The following is a 12,155-nucleotide window of genomic DNA, read 5'->3' as shown; positions in this document are numbered from 1 at the left end:
TATAGGAAACTATCAGTTATAATTCATAATCATGCAAACAAGAACAGTAGATGAATACAGTGGCATCTGGTTGCTCTAAGAAAATTCTCTGATTTTTCAAAGCTTTAAAATGTAATAACAAGAATCAGATTTATGGAGGTATCACGCATGTAAGCTGAAAACTAAACAATTTCTGGAAAAAAAAAAAAAAGTGTATTGGGTTTCATCATGTCAGCAAGACACATTCACTACTGCTGTAGTATCCAGCCAAGTTATTGCTGAGAAAGATAATGGCACCAAGTAGTAATTGCAGACAAATTTTTTTGCAATTTTCCCCATAATCTCTCAAGAATACAACAACACTTCTAAAACAAGCAAAAATTTTAGAAACATTAAAAAGTAGAGAAGAAGAATATGTTTTTATCCTTGCACTCCTGGTCAATGCAGTGTTTCACATTCTCATTATCTGGTCAGACTGAGGAGACCTTTTTATTGTGGCAGATCAGTTTACACTTCAAATATGTGAGAGTACTTACCAGCTGTAAAGCTGTACTGCAGTATTCTGTGTTTTCAGCAGTCTCAGAAAGAATTAGAAGCCCTCTTTTGCTAGTTTTATATCAATTTGGGGAAGAAATTTCCCTAAGGCTTTTTAAACTAATTGCCACAAAGACTCCTATAATAATCCAAAGGCAAAACTTTTTTCTAAGACTAAATTCCTTTCTAAGACTAATCTAAATTCCCCTTGCCTTTTTCCTGTGGAAGCAGGCAAAGATGAAGGGAAGGAGAATCCTGGTTGCTTCAGGTGTGGCTTTTTGCTGGGATAGAGTTCATTTACTTCACAGTAACTGGTACAGGGCTGTGTTTTAAATTTTGCATTTAACCCAGCTAGGGTTAAACCAAACCACCTCATTTGCAGAAACATTCCTTCTAAATGGAGAAGGAAGTTTCCAGAGTGGTTGTTGTGATAAAAGAATTTGTCAAAGTTAAAAGCCAGAGGCACTGTGAGAAGACTGTTTTTGAACTCTGAACTAGTTTGCTCAGTAGTTTGGTACATACAAAGACTGTAATATAAAAAGTGTATTTTTGTTTAAACTTAATACAAATATAAAGCTCCTCTTTAAACTTTGAAAGAAAGTTAGCTTACTGGCTGATTATGAACTTCATAGCCATCCTGAATGCAGGGCTTGGAAAAAATGCAACTAGTAATTATTCTCTATTTCACATGGAAGTAGAAAAAAAAGTATTTTGCTTTAGCGCAGTGAAATCCCTGTTAGTAGACAGACAGTACAGCATCTGTTACTAGATTGTTTTGGCAGCAGCCTTACCTATTATTAAAACTATTTAGTGCTCAGTAACAGGATCTAAATTCTACAGACTCCACATTGCTTTTCTGCCTTTTCAGCCACAATTGATATAAAAGGCTTTGTCTGTTTAATCAACAAAATCAAACAAGAACATCTATTATTATTTGTCTTTGTTCAGCCACTTTTGCAGAAACAGACAAAGAAAATCTTTGGATACAAGAAGTTCTCATTGCAACAGTTTAGATTAAAATGTAACCAGAAAAGGTTACATATATGACATACGGATTTAATATATAATCTCTTAAGTTTCATTGTCATGTCACAGATTCCCAGTCTGTAAATACAATTTCCTGTAAGCCTATTTAAAAATTATTACATAGCTACTATTATAGAAGATCTTTCTAAAAGCATCCTATGAAATGAGGACACATCTACCTGTGTTCCAGAATACTGCAGTAATGATGATGAGTGTGATAAGCATTAGAGCTGTTGTAGGACTTGAAAAAAATGAATTCAATGCCAAAACCACAAAGTGCCACAGGTACCATCCATGAAACAACTCTGGAATGGTCTCCTGAAGAGAACAGCACATGTGCTGTGAATGCAGCAGAGAAGCTTACAGTAATTCAAGCATTACTAGAGATTTGTAATACAGGATTACTGATGTTACAGTAAAAAAAACCCCGTGCTGCAGAATTCACTATTTCCACAGTGTGACGAAGAAATTATTCAGAACTTCTTGAGGTTAAGTCATTTGTCATATATATGCAAGCAGTTAGGCTTAATGGAAAGGAGAATTAAGGGTCTCCTACTTGAAAGTATGACTAAAAAAATATACATTTTGTGAACAGAAAATCCATCATAATTCTTTGACATTATAGTGGATTAAGTGCTGGAGAAAATGCATTGTGATGAATAGTATAATTATGCAATTACTAAGCAAGATAGCATGCCAGATTTATCTGATGAGATGGCTTTTCCAGTGCTTGAAAACTCAACTGCCTTCCAGTTGAGGTTTCTGACAACACTCCTACACTCACCTACACATAAGTGAGTTTTATCTCTCTTTTAATGGGTCTAGATATCATTTTGATGCTGCTTAGAAGAAGGATCTTATACTCTATCTAGATCACACTTGACTGACCATTTGCTACATGAACATACTTTTTCTACACTCTCAGAATTTCTGAGACCTTCCAGACAACATGAATTCCACTCCATGTTCAGAATCCTATATCCTGAATTCTGTGCAATATAAATTTATTGAAAGAAGGCTACTACCTCTTAGGTGAGTCAATAAAACACATAAGAATCTTTGATTTTATATAATTTTGCTTGATTTTAGTACAGAGAATTCCATTCACTGATTCTGTCACTCAAACTATAATATTGTTACTAACACCTTCCAAAATCATCAGGCTGAATAAAATACTCTAACACTGTCTTCTTAATGTTAGCAAGCAAGGCAAAATTCCAGCCTCCAAATAAAAATTTGTAGAAAACTTTTTAACCTATTTATACATTTTTAGCAAACAAAGAAATTTGTGTTCATTAGTTCTAAATTGCATCATTCTTTTTCATTAATATTCTATCCTCAATTGCTTATTTAGTTCTCTTGGAACATCCTAATTAGCCCATATTTTTAATACCTCTTTCCTCCAGCTCACATACTTAGTCTCTTCTTTATGTTCTGGTTTCTGCAAAATGACCTTGTGATCCAAAAATTCTGCACTCCTTGTATCCAATTTCAACAATACATCTTTCTTCTCCCAGGCTTTCTTCATTGAAGCATATCAAGTTCAGTTTAACAAAAATAATTTCAGTTTAACAAAACTAATTTCAGTAATTTTATGCAGTTGTGTTCCCATAATAGCAACTCATGACAATTTTGCTAAATGCTAACTAAAAGTGATTTAAGACTTAGCAGACTGCTTATGATTAATTAAAAAAAATAATTAAAAGTTATTTAAAACCATTAACTAAAATTATTTTACAAGTTTCATCATTTTCAACAATGTGGGAGCCACCTAAATTTCTTACCATGAGACGCCTATTTACTTAGGCTGCAACATATGTTGCTTTAGAAATCGCATTTTAAAAATATTTAAGCACATTCTGACAGCTGATACAATTTAATAGAATTTTGTGTCCATTACCTTTAAAGAAGATTTAGTTCGAGGTTCTGTTTTCTGCCTGGTGAGCTTATTTTGAATAAGCAATGACTGATCTGTACGAGCATCATAATTCCCATGTTCTGAATCATCTGTGTATGTATCTTTTTCCTTGCCTACATCTGAAGGAAAATCAGAAGAAAACAATGGGCTCATTTTAGATTATAATGGATAGAAACAAACAGCAATATTACAGCCACAGTTGAATATTCATTTTATGTGTACACATTTTAATAATGCACTTATTTTCCTGTTAAAGCTTTATACGTGAAATGTTACAATGTTCATCTTAAATTGGATGTGACTGCTATTTTTAGTAGAAGGCCAGGAGAAATGGTTTTTTTATTAGCCTTCAAATAAAAAAGTCCATAATGTCCTTTACAGTAGTTCTAAAAAACAAAGTAATATGAATATTCAACTGCTTGAGTCACAGTTGTTGAGGCTCAGGATGTTTCACCAAACAGGCAGCACAGCCTGCAGACCAGAGGAACATCTCATGTTTTAAATCTAAACAAACAACTGAAATGCCAGTTCCCCTACACACATGCAGATATTCCATTTGAAAATTTGCAGTCAGATATTGCAGTAAGTTCCTCAGAACACATTTTAATAGGTGTACCTTGTTCAAGGATGGTGGTAGGAGGTAGGAGATCTTCATGGAGAAAATGTTCGCTTTCTCACTGGATTTGGTTTTAATTGCTCAGCTGAAGTTTTTACGAAAACTTAGCTGAGTACCATAACAGAGCTGCAGGAAACTGAGTACTTCCCTCAGAGATCACCCATATTGTCCATCAAAAATCATGGCAATTCTTGCCCTATACACCAAGAAGAAGTAAAATGAAGGGCAATGCCTGTGCAGTGCTGGACTGTAAAGTTTAAATTCATGTTAGAATATGGCTAGATTTGAAAAAATATATTAAAGATTAAAAAGACGGAATAATCATTGCCACGCAATTTTATCTTGGCCAAATCGGAAAAAGAAACATATTCAGACAAAAAATTTACCCACAAATCCTAAGTTCCCATCTCAGCTTTCACATCAACATGGGAAAAGTCAGGTGGACTAGGAACAGCATTTAGCTCAGTATTTTGAAACCCTAAATAGAAGCCAAGAAAAAAGTCGTGGTTGCTGTGGGAACCACGATCTTGAATTTCATGGATTTTAAATTCATAAATGTTCATCTGAAACATTTAAGTATTTTTCATTAAGTTGTTCAGTTAAATTCTCTACACTAAGTACTATAGAAATTAAGAAAAACAACCACAATTATCTCACGCACCCTAAACATTTCACATATTAAAATATTTAAAACCAGAACATTTACTGAGCGCTATTTTTTCCTCAATTTAGTCTCTACATAATGATTATACAAAATGTACCCTTGATAATTTCTAATACTGATATTAACCATGGTAAATCCGTGGTGGGATTTCTTAATGTACAAACCAGCTCATTTTTATTGTCAATGTGCATAATTCAGGAGTTTTATTTATTTTAAACAATGATGTAACTTCATATACAACTTACTCTCTGCTCAACAAAAATGAACATAGTTAAAAGAAGGCTTCAGGTAGGAAACAGTACTTAGCAACTCTGCATATTTGACTTATGCCTAGGTTTGAGCTCTTAGTTTTAGGAGCCAGTAAAATGAAGAGGCAGGCCTATGAAACCTAAACTAGGTCATTTAAGCTGAAAGAAAGACTATACTTATATTAAAAAGTCTATTTCAATGAGGGAAGTTTTAGAGGATTAGACATTATGAGTACACCTAGTACTAAAAAACAAAATACATTTGCAAAACTTTTGCAACTTTTTAAATTTAAGTAATTTGAAGTTATGAATAAGTTCTCCCTCTGTGCTCAATGCATTTCACCTGCTAAACATCTTTATGCTTTCAAGGACACATATTTCAAATTGCAGCATCTCCCTTCTATAAAAAAAATCTTTCACCTAGAGACGTCTGCTATTTTGCCTGAAATGTAGTCAAAATTTGTTTTAGCAAAACAAAAACCCCAAACAGCCTTTAAAATTAAGTGAATTTATAAAGAAATGTTTTCTAAAATCCAAAGATACTTCCTATTCTATCTTTCAGCAGTTGATGACTTATTTTATACATAAAAGTACTCTCCCACTATGCAATGCTATGAATACAGTAAAAAGGGGAATATTATTTAGCTCTGAACAAGCCTCTTGAGGCTGTAAGCTGCTGGTCCCTGCTCCACCATGGACTTCTACAGGCTCCAGGGGCACAGCCTGCCTCACCATGGTTTTCACCAGGGGCTGCAAGAGAATCTCTGTTCCAGCTGAAGTTGCCCTTGTGTATTTTTTTCTCCCTTCTCGGATCTGTTACTCCAAAGGCACTTCCACAGCCACTGATGAGCTCAGCCTTGCCAAGCAGCAGGCCTGCCTTGGAGCTGCTGCCATTGGCTCCACCAGACACAGGTGAAGCTTCCAGCAGCTTCTCAGAGAAGCCAGCCCTGAAGCTGCACTGCTCACACAGACCCACCACAGCTTCCCAGCGACAAGGGTCTCACCGACGCAAACACAACCTGCGTGACCCTTTACATGACCTCTCTGTGTGAGTTTCCAGAGTACCTACTAACAGCAGAAAGACTTTAACATCCATCTTTTTACCAAGTCTTACATCTCAAAGACCATGTTCAGGGGCAGTTCTCACAAGCAGAGGCTCACCCCAGGGCAGCAGAAGCAGGTCTGGGCTGGGCTCGGGAGCAGCCAATTGCCTCCCGAGCAGCCACCCCAGCCCTGTCCTTTACCTGCCCAACTCCTGCGCTATCTCCCCCCATCAGAGAGAAATTCTGGGACAAGACAAGTGCAAACACATGCTCTCCTCCCCTGAGGCTTGGCCATTTCTTTGGTTTTCCCAAGTACTCAGTTGCTAATGTGTCCTAGCAACTTATGGGAAAAAATTCTATAAGTCAATTTTATAAGTAAAAAGGAGCAAAAGGAAAGAAACTTAAACCCCCAACAATCACAAAAACTAATCAACGCTTCCTGACACATAATTTGGCAACACTTAACACATGACAGTAAGATTTGCCCTATAAGGTCATTTACATGATAAAACATTGAAGACAATTTCATTTCTGGAAATCCTTTACACAGTAATGCAGAAGCATTTAGTTTAGAAATACATAACTAAGTTCACATTTTGAATCTTTTTGGGTCTTAACTGCTTGGCTACCTTTCTTACTATCATACTTTTCTGAAGGGCCAAAACTGCATTTCAATTTTATCACAGGAGATAAAAAGCAGTTGTTCTGATTTCTGTGTATCCTGCAATCCAGCGATATATTTTATATATACCCAGTAGTGTCTGGTAGCAAATGTTTTTCAATTGAAAAGTGGCATAATGATGGAAAGAAAAATTAATATAAATATTTCTAAATAGTTTCTGTTTCATAAACTTTGATACAACAACTCTACTCAATCCTTTGAGCCTTTACACATTTGAGGATAGGCTTTGCAAAGCTTTAGTAAGAAAGAGATTATTGGTCAAGTAAATAATCCCCTTTTGTCCTAATTTAAATCCTAGGAAAATCATGAAGAAGAACATCACTAGACACCTAGATAAATGACATTGTGATAGATTTAGGTCTTATTTTATTTTGCTGTGCACCTGGAACACTATCTTATACAGATAACATAGAAATGTTTTCACCTACCTGTGTATGTATATTTAGATATGGAAAACCATAACTACCAGAAAAACTCTGGAGCCACAACCTACACCAAAGGAAGCTTCAAGCATCTGCTGCTTGTTGCTCTTCAGCCCAACCTTTTATACCCCTCATGTTGATGCCCTGCACCTGTGTGCTCCCTGTGTGATTGCTCAGCACCCCTGGGCACCCCATGGCTCCTCACCTTCAACAGCATTCACCTGTCCTGCACAGCTGGAGACAACTGGGGATCAGCCACAGCCCCACTCCCAATCACCACACACCCTGTGCCTACACACAACAGACAAAGACCTTCCTCAATGTACAACTTTTTAGGAACTTTCAGACAGTGGTAACTGTTACACAGAATATTTCTAATTTTTTTAAAAGGGAGTCAGTCATATATTATTGCTCTTTAGATGCGTTAAAATGGTGCATAAAACTGCTAGAGACAGATTAAATGCCTAAAGCACATCAATATTTTGGACTGCATATTAAGTCCAAAGACTAATCCTTATTATGTTCCCATGAGCACTGAACAGATTACATAATTTCTTCATCCATACTGCCAGCTCTCCAGGCATGAACCAGCTCCAGTACGGGAGCGTGACAGCTCTGGGTATAGGACAAACTGTTCTCATGCAGCTTGTCAGCCACCTCACTACACAACCACAACAGACGTGACACCCTCATTTATGTAGGCACTGACCACAAACTTAGGATAAAATTATTCTAGAAGGCATAATGGAAACACCACATTTCTCTTGAAGCAGAAACTGAACCTGGTTTCCTGGAATCATATCTTCTGTGATCTTTCAGTCCCTCTTTTTATATAAACATGGTATGTACTGCACAGGTTATACATATATTATATGCCCATTTCAATTTATCATAACATCACAAAATTGACTTACAAACACCTCAATAATTGAGCATTGAAAAGTAGTTTTTATCATTCAGTTATTATGATTCTTTGTTGGATTGTTAATTTTGGTCCAGCTTTTCATTTGTCAGTTCACTGTATTGCAGCATAGCATATAAATACATTGGTTTTTATATATAAACTCTGTAGTAATTGGATTCATGATAAATTCAGAATACAAGGTATCTGTCACAGCAAAATTGTTAATTATCTAGGAAAGCTTTCATGTCCTGCTAAGAAAGATGAGTTATTATGCACAAATCCTCATAATTAATCTAAGGGGAAAAAAAAAACAGAATTAAAAAAAGAATAAATTAGTTTGTGATGTTTTACTTGCTACTGAATGTTACTTTTGTTCTTATTTCAACCCAGTACTCTCCACCTTCTGTGTCTCCCACCAGAAGTGGGAGGGGATTGAGTGAGTCAGAAAGAGGGGCATTGCATTATGCCTGAAACCTCAAAGTTCACGATATACATTAGAGAAGCTCAATATTTATCACTTGGATTGAATGTACCACTTCCTCAAACTAAAAACACTACTGACTACCTAAAACTGGCAGAGGAAAAATTACACAAATCCATAATGTCCTTGATCCCATTTATCCCATTTATTTATGTGTAATTAACAAAGGTGTAATACATTGACTTTTTACTTCATAAATCTATTAAGATCATTAACTAAGCTTGTCTGACAGCCTCAGCTATAGCCAACTGAAATAAAAGTGAAGCTTTCCACTGAAGTTCTTTATTTGATGCCAGTTAATCTTCGCTCAAGATAATTTTGTCTACAAACAGCTCAGGAAGAGGAGAAAGCCATTTGGCCTACATTTCTACAACACTGCCTAATTAAAAATTCACCACATTCACTTAATTCCGCTTTCTTTCATGTTCTCAGGGGAGCAGTTTGAAAATATTCACTAAGATGATGATACCCATTAAACAGCCTTCTTTTCAAACTCCATGAAACTGCCAGAGTACCTACAAAAGCATTGTTTTAACCTATCTGGGGATCAAAGCTGAAGATGCAATATTCCTTTTTCAGGTTTATTTTTTACATCCCCTCCCTATCTACATCCAGACTCAGGATTAAACTGAAAATTTTAGACTTGGAGACAAATTCTTACCCACATAAACACAATAATTAAGGATCAACAAACTGTATTTTGAAGGTATACAGGCCATTTTGTTACATGCACCTTTTAACTGTCCCTTATTTCTCTTCATGAATCTAACAGATAGTGCAAATATAAAAATAAGGCAATTCTTATTACTGACCTCTGGCAGTAATGTTTTTAATACTGTTTTCTTGCTTGTTTATAACTGACTAACCTAATCAGTTACATTTCTATAACTTCTATAACTGTGAATAACTTAACAGATTTCACTCATGTAATTTGGGATTGACTCAACATGAGCAAATTCATAAATCAAGTTAGTAAAGGGCAACTATTTAAATACTTTTTCTTCCACGAGCATAGCTGTAGCCAGAAGAGAAGAAACATGCACACCAAAATTTAACACAATTTTGAAGTAAAAGGAATCAATCTATCTTCTCCTGAGTTGCTGAGCCCTCCATGTATCTTTTCAGGTTAAAACTAAGTAATGGGACTGAAAACCAGCAACGTTTATTGTGAGAAAGAATTACTGCTGACATATATAAATACACAATAATATCAGCAAGTGTATGTGTAAGCAATTCACATACATAATAAAATAGAGCAAGATATTACAAATAGAGCAGGGTATTAAAAAAAAAAAAAAGAAAAGAAGGAAATTATAACAGTAAAATCTCCTAGTAGCCATGCTTGCCAACCAATTACCCCAGGAAAGGGCAGCAGCTTTAACTGGAACCTTACTAAGACTTGATTTTCTTATATAATCTTCATGCCAAATTCTCGTTCTGCGCCATGATTTTGGAATATCTGGTTTTGAAGAAATATCAATTTCACTATATCCAGTAGTTACCTACCCAGGAAACCTTGAGGAGCCCTCTTATCTATCATATATTTTAGGGATCAAGAAAATTCAATGCCAAATTATGTGAGAGGTGAGCAGACCTAGCTTTCTGAAAGCAGATATCTTGATATCTTTCATTCAGCATGAATATCTGATTTCTAGTTTGATGTTCATCAACTGTGAGTAAAAATATCTTTCCTAGTAGTTGTGCAAGGTGCAGAAATATCTTTGTGTCTGTATGGGTAAAATAGATGGCAACTACCTCATCCTGGAACTTGTAAATTACTACCCATGTGTGTATTTACAGATTCAATTTGCAGTTACAAGATAATTCTAAGAATAACTTTTTCCCTACTTACTCTGACTTAATTACAATATCAAAATAGTAGCAAAGCATTAAAATTATGGCTATTATCTCCATTACCTTTTTTTTGCTTCCCAAATTTTAACACTTTTTGTATGTAAATGTCCAAAGCAAATACACAAAATATCAAAAAAAGCCCAACAAAAGAACTGCAGCCACAATAATAGTGAATGACATGACTATATAGGAAAAACAAGTGAATAATAGCAACTTTAAAGGAATTTCAAGTACATTTGTTCAAAATTATTATTATTTTATGAAGAATTGTTATAGGAAAAGGATATATTCAATATATGACACTTCTCTCTCTTCAGTCCCTGCTTTTAGTCTAAAAGGTGAGACAGTATCAGGAAATTTATGACAGACACATTTCTTTAATCACACTTAGTCTCCCCTTTCAAAAAAAATGGAAGTTCAGGGTAAGTATGGCCTTTCCACACTTAAATACTGTGAGATTATTCAAAGAATCAGTAATTTTTCATTGTTTCAGTTCAGACAACAACTTACCTGAAAATGGATCACCATATTCTGTATTAGACAGTTTAAGCAAGTTGCTTTCCAAAGTCTCCACCACTTTAGCTGAAATAAATGCAATAACTGTATCAGCATTGACATGTATTTTCTACGTAAAAAATCTTTACTGTAAAAAACACTTTTCAAAGTCGTCAGTAACTCAAATAAAACACTTTGGACTGAAATTTTGAAGAGCACTTTCTATCAATAGAAAAAAGAGTAAGATCACTTTAATGAAGACTTTCTATTACTAAGAGAAGTTTAACTCAATAAAATAACTCACAAGAACAATAATTAATGCCTAGTGTCCATCAACAATAAAGACAGACTTATCAAAAGCTACTACCAGATGAGTTAATTTATTCTACAAAACTTCACACACATTTGGCAATAGAGGATGGCAAGAGTTGGTAACAGGTGACACACAGTGACTGGGATTCCAACTATACTAGTTCCTCCGATAAGGCATGTGTATCTGTTAAATTAGAAATCCTAAAATAAAAGTAGTTCCTTATCCCACACGAGCTAAAATTTGGAAGGATTTTCTCCATTCATTTTCATTCTTTCCATACAGCTCTTCCCTGATTCTACTGTTTGTGAATGAATGCATCTCCTTCTACATGTTCATATATAAAGACATTTTTTGCCTGAAGCCTAATATTTATTCCTTCTTTCTCCTCTAGGACAGACTACAAAAACTTTCCTACTTTTCTCCAGCATAAATGAGCAAGACTTTCTTGTCTTATTACCAGTGAGAAGGAAATAATGTCATCATTGACAAAAATAAAAATTAGTTTAAAACTCACTTCAAACATTATAAAGATTCACTTAAGAACCTGTTAATGTAATATGTGTAGGTGTTTTCTGCAAAAACATTTCTTCAACAAACCATAGATATCTAAATAAATCAGTTTATCAGAGCTGGAGCAAACTCCTGAAAGGGAAAAACGTCCTACCTCGTTCTGACACGACATCCACGGCAGCTGCTGACGTCCCTGCACTCAAAGGCTGGGGCTGGAGCTGTGGCTGCACACGGTTTGGCTGCAGAAATGATGAATGCTTGCTCAGGCTCTGAGGATGTGTTTGGCTCTGGGCAAGGCATGGCATAGATCTTCTAGAGGGTTTTAATGGGTGCTCTTTCACTGTCTCGCTCTTGCTTGTATTCATACCTGAAATAGCCAAAAGGAAAATAACATAATAAGCTCTAGCATATTGGACCATGACAAAGAAAGATGGCTAATTATGAATCCACTTAATAAGCCACTCCT

General features: G+C 35.4%; 1 protein-coding gene across 3 annotated transcripts in view; it reads right to left on the bottom strand.

Moving 5' to 3' along the window:
* Positions 1–12,155, bottom strand: part of ANO3 (anoctamin 3) — a 111,573-nt gene that overhangs the window by 59,780 nt on the left and 39,638 nt on the right. For all 3 annotated transcript variants that reach the window (XM_059473530.1, XM_059473532.1, XM_059473531.1), the window contains exons 2-4: positions 11,844–12,056; positions 10,882–10,953; positions 3,440–3,576 (exon numbers count right to left, since the gene is read on the bottom strand). In XM_059473530.1, coding sequence (XP_059329513.1) covers positions 3,440–3,576; positions 10,882–10,953; positions 11,844–12,056 — 422 coding nt within the window. The remainder of the gene's footprint in view (positions 1–3,439; positions 3,577–10,881; positions 10,954–11,843; positions 12,057–12,155) is intronic.

The sequence above is a fragment of the Ammospiza nelsoni genome, chromosome 6 (genome assembly GCF_027579445.1).
Source record: "Ammospiza nelsoni isolate bAmmNel1 chromosome 6, bAmmNel1.pri, whole genome shotgun sequence".
NCBI classification, from domain to species: Eukaryota; Metazoa; Chordata; class Aves; order Passeriformes; family Passerellidae; genus Ammospiza; species Ammospiza nelsoni.
This window is presented reverse-complemented; position numbering and strand designations above follow the sequence as displayed.